The sequence below is a fragment of the Mobula birostris genome, chromosome 4 (genome assembly GCF_030028105.1).
Source record: "Mobula birostris isolate sMobBir1 chromosome 4, sMobBir1.hap1, whole genome shotgun sequence".
Classification (NCBI taxonomy): domain Eukaryota; kingdom Metazoa; phylum Chordata; class Chondrichthyes; order Myliobatiformes; family Myliobatidae; genus Mobula; species Mobula birostris.
The window spans coordinates 24,318,905-24,338,602 of NC_092373.1; the positions used below are offsets into that span (position 1 = coordinate 24,318,905).

The 19,698-nt window shown below is 44.6% G+C and overlaps 1 protein-coding gene across 2 annotated transcripts in view; it reads left to right on the forward strand.

The window, feature by feature from the left end:
• Window positions 1-19,698, forward strand: part of plod2 (procollagen-lysine, 2-oxoglutarate 5-dioxygenase 2) — a 237,205-nt gene that overhangs the window by 107,600 nt on the left and 109,907 nt on the right. For both annotated transcript variants that reach the window (XM_072255013.1, XM_072255014.1), the window contains exon 4: window positions 13,531-13,694. In XM_072255013.1, coding sequence (XP_072111114.1) covers window positions 13,531-13,694 — 164 coding nt within the window. The remainder of the gene's footprint in view (window positions 1-13,530; window positions 13,695-19,698) is intronic.

Sequence of the window (19,698 nt, forward strand, 5' to 3'; positions counted from 1 at the left end):
CGACGTTTCGGGCTGAGACCCTTCGTCAGGACTAACTGAAAGAAGAGATAGTAAGAGATTTGAAAGTGGGAGGGGGAGGGGGAGATCCAAAATGATAGGAGAAGACAGGAGGGGGAGGGATGGAGCCAAGAGCTGGACAGTTGATTGGCAAAAGGGATATGAGAGGATCATGGGACAGGAGGCCGAGGGAGAAGGAAAAGGGGGAGGGGAGGAAAAAACCCAGAGGATGGGCAAGGGGTATAGTCAGAGGGACAGAGGAAGAAAAAGGAGAGAGAGAGAGAAAAAGAATGTGTGTATATAAATAAATAACGGATGGGGTACGAGGGGGAGCTGGGGCATTAGCGGAAGTCAGAGAAGTCAATGTTCATGCTATCAGGTTGGAGGCTACCCAGACGGAATAGAAGGTGTTGTTCCTCCAACCTGAGTGTGGCTTCATCTTTACAGTGGAGGAGGCTGTGGATAGACATATCAGAATGGGATGTGGAATTAAAATGTGTGGCCACTGGGAGATCCTGCCTTCTCTGGCGGACAGAGCGTAGGTGTTCAGCGAAACGATCTCCCAGTCTGAGTCGGGTCTTGCCAAAATATAGAAGGCCACATCGGGAGCACCGGACACAGTATATCACTCCAGCCGACTCTCAGGTGAAGTGTCGCCTCACCTGGAAGGACTGTCTCAGCAGCCTCCAACCTGATGGTGTGTTCCGTCTGGGTAGCCTCCAACCTGATGGCATGAACATTGACTTCTCAAACTTCCGCTAATGCCCCACCTCCCCCTCGTAACCCATCTGTTATTTATTTATATACACACATTCTTTCTCTCTCTCTCCTTTTTCTCCCTCTGCCCCTCTGACTATACCCCTTGCCCATCCTCTGGGTCCCCCCCCACTTTTCCTTCTCCCTGGGCCTCCTGTCCCATGATCCTCTCATATCCCTTTTGTTAATCAACTGTCCAGCTCTTGGCTCCATCCCTTCCACCCCCCACCCTCCCGTCTTCTCCTATCATTTTGGATCTCCCCCTCCACCTCCCACTTTCAAATCTCTTACTAGTTCTTCCTTCAGTTAGTCCTGACAAAGGGTCTCGGCCTGAAACGTCGACTGTACCTCTTCCTAGAGATGCTGCCTGGCCTGCTGCGTTCACCAGCAACTTTGATGTGTGTTGCTTGAATTTCCAGCATCTGCAGAATTCCTGGTGTTTATGATTGAGCTACTGGTATATGTAAACAATTAGGGATATAGAGGTGTAGTCTGCAGGAAACTACCCTTTCAATAAAGCTACAGAACATAGTAATAATCATAGTAATAGTCATACTTTATTAATCCTGGGGGAAATTGGTTTTTGTTACAGTTGCACCATAAATAATAAATAGATTTTGGGTAAGGGGTAAGAGATCTTGGAGGGTGTCTGAAAGGGTTAATTTTTACCCAGTGAGTGATCAGTACTAGAATACGCTACTGGAGAAAGTGGTGTAAGTAGAGTCACTGATGGTGTTGCCACCAAAAACAAAATAACATAACTAAAAGAACTGTGCCGAGAACACACGCACTCTTCTGATTCAAGTACTCATGCAGAAGGAGAACAGCATGGGCCCCTGTCACATACACTGTTTGGAACTCTGAACAGAAAAATGCTATTTTTATACAGAATTGGCTCATCAGTTATGGGTATTGATCATTGTAAATTTTATCAGTTAGGTTAGACAACCTCACCTCCTCCGCTCTCACCCTGAACACCAGCGTGCCTCAAGACTGTGTGCTGAGCCCTCTTCTGTACTCCCTTTTCACCTATGACTGCGTTCCTGTACATGGTTCTAACTCCATAATCAAGCTTGCAGATCACACCACGGTGGTTGGCCTGATCAGAGGGCATGATGAGACGGCCTACAGGGACGAGATCCAGTACCTGGTCGCGTGGTGTGCGATAACAACCTGCCTGGCCCTTAACACCCAGAAGACCAAGGAGATCATTGTGGAATTCAGGCATGCTAGGAGCCACACTCAAGTCCTCACCTACATCAACGGAGCAGTAGTGGAGCATGTATCAAGCTTCGGATTCCTTGGTGTCCACATTTCCAAGGATCTCAACTGGTCCCTGAACTCCTCCATCCTGATCAAAAAGGCGCAATAGCGCCTTTATTTCTAACGGAGCATCAAGAAAGCTCACCTCTGTCCCAGGATACTGACGGACTTCTACCGCTGTACTTTTGAGAGCATACTCACCAACTGCATCTCAGTGTGGTATGGCAATTGTCCCGTACCGGACCGCAAAGCACAACAGCGTGTGGTGAAAACTGCCCAGCGGATTATCAGCACTCAATTGCCCACCATTAAGAACATCTACCATAAGCGGTGCCTGGGTAGGGCAAAACGCATTAACAAGGATGCACCTCACCCTAACCATGGACTTTTCACCCTCCTCCCATCCAGTAGGCGCTACAAGAGCCTCCGCTCCTGCACCAGGAGGCGCAGGAAGGGCTTCTTCCCTGAGGCTGTGATCCGGCTGAACCTCACTTCACAACGCTAAACAGTATTGCACCCATATTGTACTGTCTCAGTACTTTTATAATTGTGTGCTGTAGCACTTACTTTTTATAGTCATAGTCATACTTTATTGATCCCGGGGGAAATTGGTTTTCGTTACAGTTGCACCATAAATAATAAATAGTAATAGAACCATAAATTGTTAAATAGTAATATGTAAATTATGCCAGTAAATTATGAAATAAGTCCAGGACCAGCCTATCGGCTCAGGGTGTCAGGGAGGAGTTATAAAGTTTGATGGCCACAGGCAGGAATGACTTCCTATGACGCTTGTGCTGCATCTCGGAGGAATGAGTCTCTGGCTGAATGTACTCCTGTGCCCACCCAGTACATTATGTAGTGGATGGGAGACATTGACCAAGATGGCATGCAACTTAGACAGCATCCTCTTTTCAGACACCACCGTCAGAGAGTCCAGTTCCATCCCTACAACATCACTGGCCTTGCGAATGAGTTTGTTAATTCTGTTGGTGTCTGCTACCCTCAGCTTGCTGCCCCAGCACACAACAGCAAACATGATAGCACTGGCCACCACAGACTCGTAACATCCTCAGCATCATATGGCAGATGTTAAAGGACCTCAGTCTCCTCAGGAAATAGAGACGGCTATGACCCTTCTTGTAGACAGCCTCAGTGTTCTTAGAGCAGTCTAGTTTATTGTCAATTCGTATCCCTAGGTATTTGTAATCCTCCACCATGTCCACACTGACCCCCTGGATGGAAACAGGGGTCACCGGTACCTTAGCTCTCTTCAGGTCTACCACCAGCTCCTTAGTCTCTTCCACATTAAGCTGTAGATAATTCTGCTCGCACCATGTGACAAAGTTTCCTACCGTAGACCTCATCTCCCTTGCTGATGCGTCCAACTATGACAGAGTCATCCGAAAACTTCTGAAGATGACAAGACTCTGTACAGTAGTTGAAGTCCGAGTTGTAAATGGTGAAAGGGAGACAAGACAGTCCCCTGTGGAGCCCCAGTGCTGCTGATCACTCTGTCGGACACACAGTGTTGCAAGCACATGTACTGTGGTCTGCCAGTCAGGTAATCAAGAATCCATGATACCAGGGAAGCATCCACCTGCATCGCTGTCAGCTTCTCCCCCAGCAGAGCAGGGCGGATGGTGTTGAACGCACTGGAGAAGTCAAAAAACATGACCCTCACAGTGCTCGCTGGCTTGTCCAGGTGGACATAGACACGGTTCAGCAGGTAGACGATGGCATCCTCAACTCCTAGTAGGGGCTGGTAGGTGAACTGGAGGGGATCTAAGTGTGGCCTGACCATAGGCCGGAGCAGCTCCAGAACAAGTCTCTCCAGGGTCTTCATGATGTGGGAGGTCAATGCCACCGGTCTGTAGTCATTGAGGCCGCTGGGGCACGGCGACTTCGGCACAGGTACGAGGCAGGACGTCTTCCACAGTACAGGAACCCTTTGGAGCCTCAGGCTCATGTTTAGTACATGGCGAAGTACTCCACATAGCTGAGGGGCACAGGCTTTAGGCACCCTGGTACTGACACCATCCGGTCCTGCAGCCTTGTTTGGGTTGAGAGGTTTCAGCTTTCTTCTCACCTGTTTAGCTGTGAAGCCCACCGTGGTGGTTTCGTGTGGGGAAGGGGTATAGTCATGAGAGCAGGGTGGGGGACTGTGAGGAGGGGTAGGAGGAGAGAGTGGAACATGTGTTGGTTGGGAGCCGACAACAGATGACTCATGTGGGGGATGGGCAGGGGCCACAATGTCAAATCTGTTAAAGAACAGGTTAAGTTCGTTGGCCCTGTCCACACTGCCTTCAGCTCCTCTGTTGCTCGTTTGCTGAAACCCAGTGATGGTCCTCATCCCCCTCCTGACCTCTCTCATGTTGTTCTGCTGGAGTTTCCACTCAAGCTTTCTCCTGTACCTATCTTTAGCCTCCCTGATCCTGGCTTTCAGCACCCTCTGTATTGCCCTCAGCTCCTCCCTGTTTCCATCTCTAAACACCCTGGATGTCCTTTATTCACAGTTATTTAGTAAATAGCACTATTCTTTGCATTTCTGGTTAGATGCTAACTGGATTTCCTTGGCTTTGTATCTGTACTCCGCACAATGACAATAAAGTTTAGACTAATCTAATCTATATGTTTGAATTCCTTACTCACAAGACCAATCACTATCACAATAGAGTCAATTGAAACTTCAAGTGGACAGCCACTGATATTTTGAAGTTAGTAAAGGTAATGGAGCCTGAGTTGATGGTTTTGTATCACATCCTTCGTTATTGTCATCTCGTCTGTCCTTGGCACCCGCTATTGCGTAAAGGACATTACATTTTAGGAAGACCTGTCTGGAAAAGTCACTGCAGAGGCCTCACTCGTTTGGTTAGAGTACCACGGCTGCCGGCACCCCATCCTATCTTATCTGTAGCAGCAGAGGTGTCTCTGGTGGTCTCACTTCAAAGACTTTGCTTGACTGCTACTGGGCCAGGCTATTCTTGCCTTACCACAACATCCACACTAGCATTTAGGAAGTATCTAGATGAGCACTTGAACTGCCGAGGTATAGAAGGCCAAGAGATGAAAGATGGAACTAATGCAGATGGGTACCCACTGACCAACAGAAGTTCAGTGGACAGAATATCTTGCTTCCATGCCATTAGAGTCTCTGAATAAGTACTATACGACTGTAGAGGAGTGGAGAGAATCCAGAAGAGATTCACCCATCTGATTCTTGGGATGCAAAGGGTTGTCCTATCGCAAATGGCTCAAGAAAGTTCTTTGGAGTTTAGAAGTCTCTGTCACTCTGAGTCATATTTAAGACCCTGTAGGGACATGGCAATGTAAAATGCTGAGGTGTTTCCAGAGTGGAAAAGTTTCAAGGGAGGGAATATAATTTCAAGACAATAAGGATGTATCATTGACTCCCCAGTCATCGGCTTTATTGGTTAGCATTGACCCACCACAGTTGAAAATGGAACACACACAAACTGCCAGACAAACTCAGCAGGTCAGGCAGTTGCTCTGGAGGGAAATGAACAGTTGATGTTTCGGGCCAAGACCCTTCATCAATTGCACCCTTCAGAAATTAATCGCATGCCACAGTATGGTGATGCAACTTATCAGTGCTTTATCAGAAGCAGCTCCAAGACTTGCAAACGCAGGGATGAGAATATTTCGTCAACTTGCACGTCTCAGACATTAATCCTCACTCCCCACTCCTGAGCCAGAGACCTGCAAGCCCCCACCTGGCGGCATCTCAGAAGCCACTTCGTGACATGACCTTCAATAATTTCTACAAAAATCCTTCAACTTTCCATGAGTAGTTAAGAGTGAATGAATGATGAGAAATGACAAAAAGACCACAGTTTATCGACTGAAGTCTTGTGTGATAAAATGCATCTCACAGCAAATGTAATTCAGGTTTTAAACTAATATTTTTCATGTTTTGAAATATGGAATGTTTGGATGACTAACTTGAATAGAATTATATAGACTTAAGATACTATAACCTGCAGCTATAACTTGTTTGATCGTCTTGTAGTTAAAACTGTGTCCTGGTAATTTGCAGAGGGAAAGAATTTACAGAATGTGCTGCTATCTCATCTGACAATTTTAGTTTGGGTGCAACAACAAATTTACTAATTTTAATTTTAAAAAAACTTCTGGGAAAATTGAAATGAATCACTAACTGTAACCTCTTTCGGCCAAGTATTCCAGAGTCTCCTATCAACTTTTGAGAGCTGCAGCTGATTTACCACTATGGCTGCTCAAGAGAACTGCTTACACTGAGCTGGAAGCTGAATGTTTTTTTAGACCGAACTCACCTTGAACAATTTTGCAAGTTTTGCAATTCATTAACAGGGTTCTGTGAAGGCACAGTGGAGGGATACATTGCCCATTTTCTTTCAATAATTGGTTATAGTCACAGACTGGGATATAGCAGTTAAAGAAGTACAACTATAGATATTCAAGTACCAGCTGGAGTTCAGCGGACATTTCGGAAATGCACTCAGCATTGACTTTTTACTGGCGTATTAATAAACACTTCTGAAATCTATAGAAAGTTCTCACTTTGGCTGGAAATCCCAGCTGTACCCAGCAGGTCATCTTCTTTTCACTTCTTGTGCATATTTAGTCTTGCCAGCGTTTATGACTTATTCTTTTTGATCTTCCTTTTAAATGTTACGGTGCAGATTTTGAAAAGGTTTATTTAAAAATATGGTCAGTGCTGTTTCTTTCATGGCCATCAGTTAACACATTGCATAATCTGGCACCAAGTCGCGAAGAGGCGGGAAGCCAGAGATTTATTCAGTCACCTGCATCATGTAATACTGCTTTTATATTGAAGTCTGGGTTTAGAAACATAGAAACATAGAAAAATAGGTGCAGGAGTAGGCCATTCGGCCCTTCGAGCCTGCACCGCCATTTATTATGATTATGGCTGATCATCCCAACTCAGAACCCCGCCCCAGCCTTCCCTCCATACCCCCTGACCCCCGTAGCCACAAGGGCCATATCTAACTCCCTCTTAAATATAGCCAATTAACTGGCCTCAACTGTTTCCTGTGGCAGAGAATTCCACAGATTCACCACTCTCTGTGTGAAGAAGTTTTTCCTAATCTCGGTCCTAAAAGGCTTCCCCTCTATCCTCAAACTGTGGCCCCTCGTTCTGGACTTCCCCAACATCGGGAACAATCTTCCTGCATCTAGCCTGTCCAATCCCTTTAGGATCTTATACGTTTCAATCAGATCCCCCCTCAATCTTCTAAATTCCAACGAGTACAAGCCCAGTTCATCCAGTCTTTCTTCATATGAAAGTCCTGCCATCCCAGGAATCAATCTGGTGAACCTTCTTTGTACTCCCTCTATGGCAAGGATGTCTTTCCTCAGATTAGGGGACCAAAACTGCACACAACACTCCAGGTGTGGTCTCACCAAGGCCTTGTACAACTGCAGTAGTACCTCCCTGCTCCTGTACTCGAATCCTCTCGCTATAAATACCAGCATACCATTCGCCTTTTTCACCGTCTGCTGTACCTGCATGCCCACTTTCAATGACTGGTGTATAATGACACCCAGGTCTCGTTGCACCTCCCCTTTTCCTAATCGGCCACCATTCAGATAATAATCTGTTTTCCTATTTTTGCCACCAAAGTGGATAACTTCACATTTATCCACATTAAATTGCATCTGCCATGAATTTGCCCACTCACCCAACCTATCCAAGTCACCCTGCATCCTCTTAGCATCCTCCTCACAGCTAACACTGCCGCCCAGCTTCGTGTCATCCGCAAACTTGGAGATGCTGCATTTAATTCCCTCATCCAAGTCATTAATATATATTGTAAACAACTGGGGTCCCAGCACTGAGCCTTGCGGTACCCCACTAGTTACCGCCTGCCATTCTGAAAAGGTCCCGTTTATTCCCACTCTTTGCTTCCTGTCTGCTAACCAACTCTCCACCCACACCAATACCTTACCCCCAATACCGTGTGCTTTAAGTTTGCACACTAATCTCCTGTGTGGGACCTTGTCAAAAGCCTTCTGAAAATCCAAATATACCACATCCACTGGTTCTCCCCTATCCACTCTACTAGTTACATCCTCAAAAAATTCTATGAGATTCGTCAGACATGATTTTCCTTTCACAAATCCATGCTGACTTTGTCCGATCATTTCACCGCTTTCCAAATGTGCTGTTATCACATCCTTGATAACTGACTCCAGCAGTTTCCCCACCACCGACGTTAGGCTAACCGGTCTATAATTCCCCGGTTTCTCTCTCCCTCCTTTTTTAAAAAGTGGAGTTACATTAGCCTCCAATCCTCAGGAACTAGTCCAGAATCTAATGAGTTTTGAAAAATTATCACTAATGCATCCACTATTTCTTGGGCTACTTCCTTAAGTACTCTGGGATGCAGACCATCTGGCCCTGGGGATTTATCTGCCTTTAATCCCTTCAATTTACCTAACACCACTTCCCTACTAACATGTATTTCGCTCAGTTCCTCCATCTCACTGGACCCTCTGTCCCCTACTATTTCTGGAAGATTATTTATGTCCTCCTTAGTGAAGACAGAACCAAAGTAATTACTCAATTGGTCTGCCATGTCCTTGCTCTCCATAATCAATTCACCTGTTTCTGTCTGCAGGGGACCTACATTTGTCTTTACCAGTCTTTTCCTTTTTACATATCTATAAAAGCTTTTACAGTCCGTGTTTATGTTTCCTGCCAGTTTTCTCTCATAATCTTTTTTCCCCTTCCTAACTAAGCCCTTTGTCCTCCTCTGCTGAACTCTGAATTTCTCCCAGTCCTCAGGTGAGCCGCTTTCTCTGGCTAATTTGTATGCTTCTTCTTTGGAATTGATACTATCCCTAATTTGTCTTGTCAACCACGGGTGCACTACCTTCCTTGATTTATTCTTTTGCCAAACTGGGATGAACAATTGTTGTAGTTCATCCATGCAACCTTTAAATGCTTGCCATTGCATATCCACCGTCAATCCTTTAAGTGTCATTTGCCAGTCTATCTTAGCTAATTCACGTCTCATACCTTCAAAGTTACCCCTCTTTAAGTTCAGAACCTTTGTTTCTGAATTAACTATGTCACTCTCCATCTTAATGAAGAATTTCACCATATTATGGTCACTCTTACCCAAGGGGCCTCTCACGACAAGATTGCTAATTAACCCTTCTTCATTGCTCAAAACCCAGTCCAGAATAGCCTGCTCTCTAGTTGGTTCCTCGACATGTTGGTTCAAAAAACCATCCCGCATACATTCCAAGAAATCCTCTTCCTCAGCACCTTTACCAATTTGGTTCACCCAATCTACATGTAGATTGAAGTCACCCATTATAACTGCTATTCCTTTATTGCACACATTTCTAATTTCCTGTTTAATACCATCTCCGACCTCACTACTACTGTTAGGTGGCCTGTACACAACTCCCACCAGCGTCTTCTGCCCCTTAGTGTTATGCAGCTCTACCCATATCGATTCCACATCTTCCCGGCTTATGTCCTTCCTTTCTATTGCGTTAATCTCTTCTTTGACCAGCAACGCCACCCCACCTCCCCTTCCTTCATGTCTATCCCTCCTGAATATTGAATATCCCTGAACGTTGAGCTCCCATCCCTGGTCACCCTGGAGCCATGTCTCTGTGATCCCAACTATATCATAATCATTAATAACAATCTGCACTTCCAATTCATCCACCTTATTACGAATGCTCCTTGCATTGACACACAAAGCCTTCAGGTGCTCTTTTACAACTCTTTTAGCCCTTATACAATTATGCTGAAAAGTGGCCCATTTTAATGCTTGCCCTGGATTTGTCGGCCTGCCACTTTTACTTTTCTCCATAGTACTTTTTGCTTCTACCCTCACTTTACACCCCTCTGTCTCTCTGCACTGGTTCCCATCCCTCTGTAGTGAACTAACCTCCTCATGCCTAGCCTCTTTAATTTGATTCCCACCCCCCAACCATTCTAGTTTAAAGTCACCTCAGTAGCCCCCGCTAATCTCCCTGCCAGGATATTGGTCCCCCTAGGATTCAAGTGCAACCCGTCCTTTTTGTACAGGTCACGCCTGCGCCAAAAGAGGTCCCAATGATCCAAAAACTTGAATTCCTGCCCCCTGCTCCAATCCCTTAGCCACGCATTTATCCTCCACCTCATCGCATTCCTACTCTCACTGTCGCGTGGCACAGGCAGTAATCCCGAGTTTCGGTAGTGTGAGTGACCTATGACCTTGCTTTGAGGACTCGGTTCTGTTGCGGACTGAGCACGCATTGGGAAGCCTGTCATTCTCCTTGCGCATGAGTCAAGGTGACAACTTGGCCAAATCTTGCGGCCTTGTGACATCATTGACCTACTACAGAGAAAGCACAGTCAGCTCATCATAATCCTGGTTTCCATTGGGCTCACAAAGGAGAATTAAGGTCACTAAAGTTATGAAGTGTTTAGATCAGTAGCACGAGTGACTGCAGTTATTCATTTAACAGGCGGGTGCTGCGTATGTGGAGTTTGTGTGTTCTCCCTGTGACCACGTGGGTTTCCTCCAGGTGCTCCCGTTCCAACCCAAATACAAGGGGTTTTTAAAAATGCAAACACGAGGAAATCTGCACTTGCTGGAAATTCAAGCAACGCACATCAAAGTTGCTGGTGGACGCAACAGGCCAGGCAGCATCTCTAGGAAGAGGTACAGTCAACGTTTCAGGCCGAGACCCTTCGTCAGGACTAACTGAAAGAAGAGCTAGTAAGAGATTTGAAAGTGGGAGGGGGACCTCGTACCCCATCCGTTATTTATTTATATACACACATTCTTTTTTTCTCTCTCCTTTTTCTCCCTCTGTCCCTCTCACTACACCCCTTGCCCATCCTCTGGGTTTCCCTCCCCCCCTTTCCTTTCTACCTAGGCCTCCTGTCCCATGATCTTCTCATATCCATTTTGCCAATCAACTGTCCAGCTCTTGGCTCCATCCCTCCCCCTCCTGTCTTCTCCTATCATTTTGGATCTCCCCCTCTCCCTCCCACTTTCAAATCTCTTACTAGCTCTTCCTTCAGTTAGTCCTGATGAAGAGTCTCGGCCCAAAACGTCGACTGTACCTCTTCCTAGAGATGCTGCCTGGCCTGCTGCGTTCACCAGCAACTTTGATGTGTGTTACAAGGGGTTTTGTGGGTTAATTGGCCACTGTAAATTGCCCCAAGTGTGTAGGTGAGTTAAGGAATCTAAAGAATGTTGGAGCAATTAAAAATGGGATTTATAATAGATTATTGAAAAATAAGGGTAGTAGGGTGGAGATACATCTCTACCAAAGGGAGGTGTAAGGTGCTGCTTCCCCCCGCTAGCCTGCAGGTCACCCTTGGGCAAGGTGTAGCACCTGCTTAGCCCCCCCCCCCACCCGATCAGGGTCATGATGCCATGGAAGCAGGTGGTGGATGGTCGTATGAGCAGCTGGTGCATATCACTGACACCAGGCAGACGATCTCTGAAAGGTATTGATAATGACTGGGGTCACCCGTCTTGTAAAAGCAGTACCAGAAAAAGGCAATGGCAAACCACTTCTGTAGAAAAATTTGCCAAGAACAATCATGGTCATGGAAAGGCCATGATTGCCCACGGTCATGGCATGGCACGTAACGAAAGAATCAGTGTAACAAAGATAGTTTACGATTGTTATGGACCTGAGGGGCCAATTGGCCTCTTTCTACGCATTATCTTTGTATAGTGAGGTCCACCAGCACCTGGAAACGTGTTAGTTGCATCTCCAGCAGTTTGCTCAGTACCGGTTCGTCTCTCCCTCCTAATTCCTCCTTTCTGCGATTTTATGTATCTCTGACAAAGACTGATGCCAAATACCTGTTTTGTTCATTACTTGTATTTCATGATTAATTCCTCAGGTTTACTTCCCAGGGAGCCACTGCTTGTATTTTTTTTTGATATTTCTACCTTCAGGAACACTGCTCTGCATTGTGACATTTCATGGGGATTTACAGAGCACCCATGCTCGAAGTTCAGGCTTAATGAAAGGGGAGACCTGAGGAGAGAATTGGGGACGTGCCAGCAGCCAGAGAACTGGCCCTCAGTGAAATGTTGCTTTCAACAGAGCACGACTATTGAAAATGCAATAGTGCTTTAATATGGTCAAGTGCTTTTGAAAAAGAAACTGCGGAAAGCATGTTTGCTGTAGCCATATAGACCTAGATTGAGGCTCTGAGTGCTTCTCTACTACAGTTTGTTGGCTCTTCAAATGACTTCAGCTTTGTATAAAAATGTATGTTTCCAAGTGTGGGAACAGTAAGAGAAAAAACCACAAATAGCCTTAATATAGCATCAAGGTTCACATCAGACCTGAAGTTCTGCCTCAGGGCACTAAGAAACTTTATGAATAGCATAGTCTACTCTTGCAACTGTGATTACATTTTTCTTATTCTTTCTGCAATAAGAAACCCATTTGTCCATGCACCCTTCCCCTCAGCAGTATTCAACTTTTTTCACATGAACTTGTTTCTTTCCACTTGTCCACTTCCAGTAGTAGTTTCTGTTCCGGTCCTGCATACTATTTTGTAAGTTCTACAAAGATCTGTCCTCCTCATCCATGTAATAAGTCCATTTGCAGAAACACCTACCAGTGCAGATTATTAAGTCATGACACAGAGCTCTAAATGTTCTGCTCTTCCTCTGTGCTATTATTCTTGGGTAAGCAATGCCGGAGCAAAAGTGTTCTTTTTTTCTTATCCAAGTCATCAGTGAGACAGTGAAAAGTGTTGGCTTAAGCTGCAAGTTTGTAAACAGTATTCGCCCATAATATTGGAAAAGGAATGTTCAGCATTGCTCCTGTAATGGTATCCAAGATATCTTCAAGGAGCAATGCCTGAAAAAGGAGGCATCCATCATGAGCAACCCCATCACTCAGCTCATGCCTTGTTCTCATTGCTACCATCAGGAAGAAAGTACAGAAGCGTGAAGATACACATCATCGATTCAGGAACAGCTTCTTCCCCTCTGCCATCCAATTCCTGAATGGACTCTGAACCCATGAACATTACCTCACTACATTGTTACACTACTTATTTAACTATTTAATATGTACTTTAATTCATTTTTTTCTACTATTATGTATTGCATTGTACAGCTGCTGCAAAGATGATAAATTTTATTATATATGCTGGTAATGTTAAACCTGATTCTGACGTTCTGTTTGGATGTCTTAATTTGATAAAGGTGTTTTTAATTTTCTGTAGGTATCCTAAATTTGTTGTATCTTTCTCAGTGATCTATAATTTGTCCGCTTTGTGGAAGCATAGATTTCACAGAATTCCTAGTTTCCCTAAAATGTGATCATCTTCAGTAGTACCCTCATTCTAAGCTTCTCATAATCAAATATCCAGGTGAATGTATGAGCCCTCTGTGGTTATAATGTGAGCATACTTTGCCATTTTCATTCATGTCCATAAGGAATGGTGAAGACAGAAAACCCACGTGTACATGAGCACTGAGTTCTGTTCCTTTTCTTTTTCAGTTATGATGTTCTGTTTGCTGGTGGTCCCGAAGAGTTGCTGACCAAGTTCCAGCAGTTCAACCACAAGGTGGTCTTTAGTGCTGACGGATACATCTGGCCAGATAACAGGCTCACAGACAAGTATCCCAGTGTCCGCAGTGGGAAGAGGTTCCTTGGTTCAGGAGGTAATGTCTAAAGTAAGAGAAGTTATTCTGATTTCAGAGAAAAAAAAAACAAATTACGTATTTGACTTTAAACTGAAAAATCCAACAATTGGTAAGACTTTTGGATAAGCACTACATACTGCTCTTGCGGATTTTTAGTGGTTATACTCACTGTTTCTTTGACTTGGGGTCCAAATTCATGGTAAGGATTTCATCTTATTGAGTTCTGTTGCTACCAAACTGAAAACAGCAAGACTTCAGTGGTTAAAATATGCATAAAAAAGCATTATCACAATGAAGTTTTAGAATATGTTTTAGGTCAGTCAGTAATGGATCAATGGTATCCAGCTTTGAGTTCTTTTTTTGTCGCCTCATCCATCCACTACTTCCTGAGTACCGTTGACAGCTTGCATTTGTACCGTTTATTGATTGATTGAATAGTTGTCCGTCGTCTCTGACAATGATAGGGGACCTGTGTGGAAGAGTTTTTTAAAGTACAAAAGCTGTAGCACTAGGGCAGTTCCATTCTCTCAACCTTGGAAGTCCGGGCCCAGTGGTGCAAGTACATAGCACAAGCTGCTTGCAGTTAGTGATCACGACTTCCCCTGTGCCTTGTCACGCCCTTTGCCCCCCATGAAAAGTGGTGCAGAGCTGCCTTCCTGGCCTTTGGATCTCACTGTATATCTCATCTGCCCAGTCTTCCAGAGCTGATTTCGCATGCGTGCCCCTGTCTCACCGGGGTATGAGGCCCGCTGGTTACTGGCACCTGATTCAGCCCGCCTGTCGAACTGGTTTACCGGGCTGTGGCCTCCGCCGCATGCAATCAGCCTCTTGGAGCCACAGATATATCAGCAAGTGGTCAGAATCTGGGTGTGAGTAGATGGGAATGAGGGAAGAATTAAATGGGTTTTGTGTTGATAGGTGCTTGGTAGTCACCATGAACAGTGAAAAAAGGCTTATTTCTATGCTTTGTGACTCTTAAGACAATGTTCTACGCATGTTCCTTCCTCCAACTCCACTCCCAAACAAATAACAAAACCTGGCACTGCGTATTTGAGTTTAGTGTGGTTTCCTTGAGTGAGTGGGGGAAAGTAATTTAAGTACCTTTATTTGAATTTCTTTCCTTGCCACTCTCCCCCAACAGAAGTGCTTAACTTTCCTATAATTACTGTGTAACACCTTCAATTTGAAGGTAATTTTGTAATTTTAAATTTAAAAACTGAGCAGATAAACATTTATCATTTTCACAGAAGGAAGGTTTGAGCAGGGTGTGTAACATACTGCCCTCCTGCTTTAAAAAAAATAGCTGAAGTTAGGTTTTCCCAAAACCCCAATGCATTTAGCCTGATGAGCCTTGTTTTTTTCAATCTTGTAGGAAGTTAATCCAGGAAAACATGTGGTATTGCACTCAAATGTAAGAGTGAAGTTGTGCAATATATGGCAAGACCCTAAGGTGCGTTGATGAATAACAGGATCTTGGGATCCCTGTCAATAGCTCCCTGAAAATGGCCACACGGGTAGAGGAGGTGGGAAAGAAAATGTACGGCGTAGTTGTCTTCTTTGGTTGAGATAGAGTATAAGAGTCAGGAAGTCATGATGCGACTGTATAAAGCTTTATTTAATCACGAACAAAAGAAAATCTGCAGATGCTGGAAATCCGAGCAACACACACAAGATGCTGGAGGAACTCAGCAGGCCAGGCAGCATCTATGGAAAAAAAAAACACAGCCGACGTTTTAGTCGGAAACCCTTCGGCAGGACTGGAGATAAAAAGCTGAGGAGTAGATTTGAAAGTAGATGTCCATAGATGCTACCTGGCCTGCTGAGTTCCTCCAGCATTTTGTGTATGTATTGCTAAAACTCTGTTTAAGTTGCATTTGGAACATTGTTTGTGATTCTAGTTGCCCCATAACAGGAAGGAGCTGGAAGATGTAGAAGATCTTTATCAGGATGCTGCCTGGATTAGGAAGTATTAGCTAAGGAGAGGTTGGACAAATTTGGATTGTTTACTCAGAAGCATCAGCGGCTGAGAGGTGACCTGGCAGGTGTATATAAAATGGTGATGGTCACAGATAAAGTAGATAGTCTTATTCCATTGTGGTAGTATCAAAAACCATGATTGCCTACATCATACAACACAGCACATAATGATGATGTCATACAACACGGCACATAATGATGATGAAACACGAAGTATCTGCACGTTTGAGCAGCCTGTTTTGTGCTACAAATTAAATCTGGTTTTCTCAGCAGGACTCAGAATTTTTACAGTTTTAACTGATTTTTTTTGTAGCAGTTTTGGGAATGCAGTATCTCGAGTAACTAATTGGACAACATACAATTTCATAGAATTTTCAACATGGAAACACACCAAATGTTCAAAGTGCAAAGTAAATTTGCAGAAGGAAACTAAGAAGATCATTAGTAAGAAATAGATGAATCATGAAAAGAAGCTGGTGACTAATATCAGAAGATACTAAAAACTTTTTTAAGTATAAAAAAGGTAAAAGAGAGTTGAGAGTAGATATGGGACCAATAGAAAATGACGCTGGAGATATTGTAATAAGAGATGCAGGGATGGCAGAGGAACTGAATGCGTATTTTGCATCAGTCTTCACAGTAGAAGGCATCTGCAGTATACTGGACATTCAAGATTGTCGGGGAAATTAAATAGGTGCAGTGAAACCTACAACTGAGAAGATGCTCAGGAAGCTTAATGGTCTGAGGGTAGATAAATCTCCTGGACCCAATGGAATGCACCCTCGGGTTCTGAAGGGAGTAGCTGGCGAGATTGTGGAGGCACTAACAATGACCTTTCAAGAATCGATAGAGGCAGCAGAAAGGAAACTATAGACCTGTTAGCCTGACATCAGTGATTGGGAAGTTGTTGGAGTCTATTGTTAGGGATGAGATTATGGAATACCTGGAGGCACATGACAAGATAGGCCAAAGCCAGCATGGTCTTCTGAAAAGAAAATCCTGCCTGACTAACCTACTGCAATTTTTTGAGGAAATTACAAGCAGGGTAAACAAAGGAGATGTAGTAGATGTGTGTACTTGGATTTTCAGAAGGCTTTTGACAAGGTGCCATACATGAGGCTGCTCAGCAAAATGAGATCCAGTGGAATTACAGGGGAGTTACTAGCAGGGGTGGAGCATTGGCTGATCGGCAAAGAACAGAGTGGGAATAAATGGATCTTATTTTGGCTGGCTGCCTGTTACCAGTGGAATTCCACAGGGGGCGGTGTTGGGACCACTGCTTTTTACGGTGTATGTCAATGATTTGGACTATTAATGGATTAATGGATTTGTGGCTAAATTTGCCAATGATACAAAGATAGGTGGAGGAGCAGGTAGTGTTGAGGAAACAGAGAGCCTGCAGAGAGATTTAGATAGTTTAGGGGAATGGGCAAAGAAGTGGCAAATTAAGTACAATGTTAGAAAGTGTGTGGTCATGCACTTTGGTGGAAGAAATAAATGGGCAGACTATTATTTAGATGGGGAAAGAATTCAACTTGCAGGGATGCAAAGAGACTTGGGAATCCTTGTGCAGGATACCCTAAAGGTTAACTTCCACGTTGAGTTGGTGGTGAAGAAGGCGAATGCATTGTTGGCATTTGTTTCTAGAGACATAGAATCTAAGAGCAGGGATGTGATGTTGAGGCTCTATAAGGAACTCGTGAGACCACACTTGGAATATTGTGTACAGATGTGGGCTCCTTATTTTAGAAAGGATATACTGGCATTGGAGAAGGTTCAGAGAAGATTCACGAGAATGATTCCTGGAATGAAAGGATTACTGTATGAGGAACGTCTGGCAGCTCTTGTATTCCCTGCAGTTCAGGAAGATGAGGGGGGGGATCGCATAGAAACATTCAGAATGTTAAAAGGCCTGAACAGATTAGATATTGCAAAGTTATTTCCCATGGTAGGGAATTCTAGGACAGGAGGGCAGGACTTCAGGATTGAAGGACGTCCATTTAGAACAGAGTGCAGAGAAATTACTTTAGTCAGAGGGTGGTAGATCTGTGGAATTTGTTGCCATGAGCGGCTGTGGAGACCAAGTCTTTGGGTGCATTTAAGGCAGAGATAGATAGATTTTTGATTAGCTGGAGCACCAAAGGGTATGATTATGAAGGCACGTAGTCCTCTTTTATTGTCATTTAGTAATGCATGCATTAAGAGATGATACATTATTTCCTCCAGTGTGATACCACAAAACACAGGACAAACCAAGACTAAAAAACCTGACAAAACCTCATAATTATAACTTATAGTTACAATCAGTGTAATAACAATACCATAACTTGATGAAGAAATCCGTGAGCACAGTAAAGTTCAAAGTTTCTCAAATATCCCACATCTCATGCAGACGGGAGAAGGAAGTAAAGCTCTCCCTGCCATGCCGACCATAATCCAACTCTGAGTCATCCGAAAACTTCGAGCTCTGATCAGCTCTCCGACACCGAGTACTGAGCACCATCTCTGTCCGAACGATTCGACCTCCTTCTCGGTTGCCAAAAGCAGACAAGGCCGGAGATTTTGAGGCCTACCCTCCGAAAGATTCCTGACCACGCAGTAATGAGAGCAGCGAATGGGCGTTTCAGAAATTTCTCAAGATGTTCCTCTGTGCTTTCACGTCCATTCTCCATCAAATCAGAATTGTCCATGGCCCCTATTTAACAGATATGATAACATTTTTCACCGAAGGGCTGCGCATGTGCAGACGTGCCGCCATCTTCTCCTCCCCTTTTGGGTATGGGGAGAAGGCAGAGGAGTGGGGATGACTGGAAGAATTGGATCAGCCCATGATTGAATGATGGAGCAGACTCGATGGGCCGAATGGCCTACTTCTGCTCCTATATCGTATGGTCTTATGGTCTAAATTCATTATCAAAGTTATATATGTCACCATACACCACCCTAAGATTCATTTTCTTACTGGCATTCACAGTAATAAAAAGGAAAAAGAACAGAATGAATGAAAAACTGCACACAACAGAGATGGACAAACGGCCAATGTGCAAAAGACAGCAAACTGTAAATACAAAAAGATAGGAAAAATAATAATAATAACTAAGAAGTAAACATCGATAACACAAGTTGTAGAGCCCACAAGAGTGATTCTGTACATTGTGGAATTAGATCAGTGTTGCAATGATTGAAGTTATTCCCTCTGGTGCAAGACCCTGATGTTTGAGGGGTAATAACTGTTCCTGTATCTGGTGCTGTGGGACTTGAGGCTCTTGCATCTCCTTCCTAATGGCAGCAGCAAGAAGAGACCATGGTCTGATGGTGGGGATCGTTGATGTTGGGTGCTGCTTCCTGCAACAGCACTCCTTGAAAATGTGGTCAGTAGCGTGGAGAGCTTTACTTGAAGTGAACTGGAAGCTGTATCTCTTCCATTTCTCGCACGCATGCTCTTACCCCATCCTCCTGCCATGCTACCAGGGTTAGAGTTCCTCTTGTCCTCACCTACCACCCCACCAGCCTCCGCATCCAGCACATAATTCTCCGAAATTTCCGCCACCTCTAATGGAGTCCCACCACCAAGCACATCTTTCCCTCCCTCCCACTTAGTACTTTCCGCGGGGATCGCTCCCTGCGTGACTCCCTTGTCCATTCGTCCCTCCCCACTGATCTCCCTTCTGACACTTATCCTTGCAAGTAGAACAAGTGCTACACCTGCCCCTACACCTCCTCCCTCACTACCATCCAGGGCCCCAAATAGTCCTTCCAGGTGAGGCGACACTTCAACTGTGAGTCTGTTGGAGTCATATACTGTGTTTGGTGCTCCCAGTGTGGTCTCTTATATATTGGTGAGACCCAACGTAGATTGGGAGACTGCTTTGCCAAGCATCTACACTCCAACCACCAGAACAAGCGGGATCTCCCAGTGGCCATCCATTTTAATTCCACTTCCCATTCCCATTCCAGTATGTCCACCCATGACCTCCTCCACTGTTGAGATAAGACCACACTTAGGTTTTGGAGGAACAACACCTTATATTCCGTTTGAGTGGCC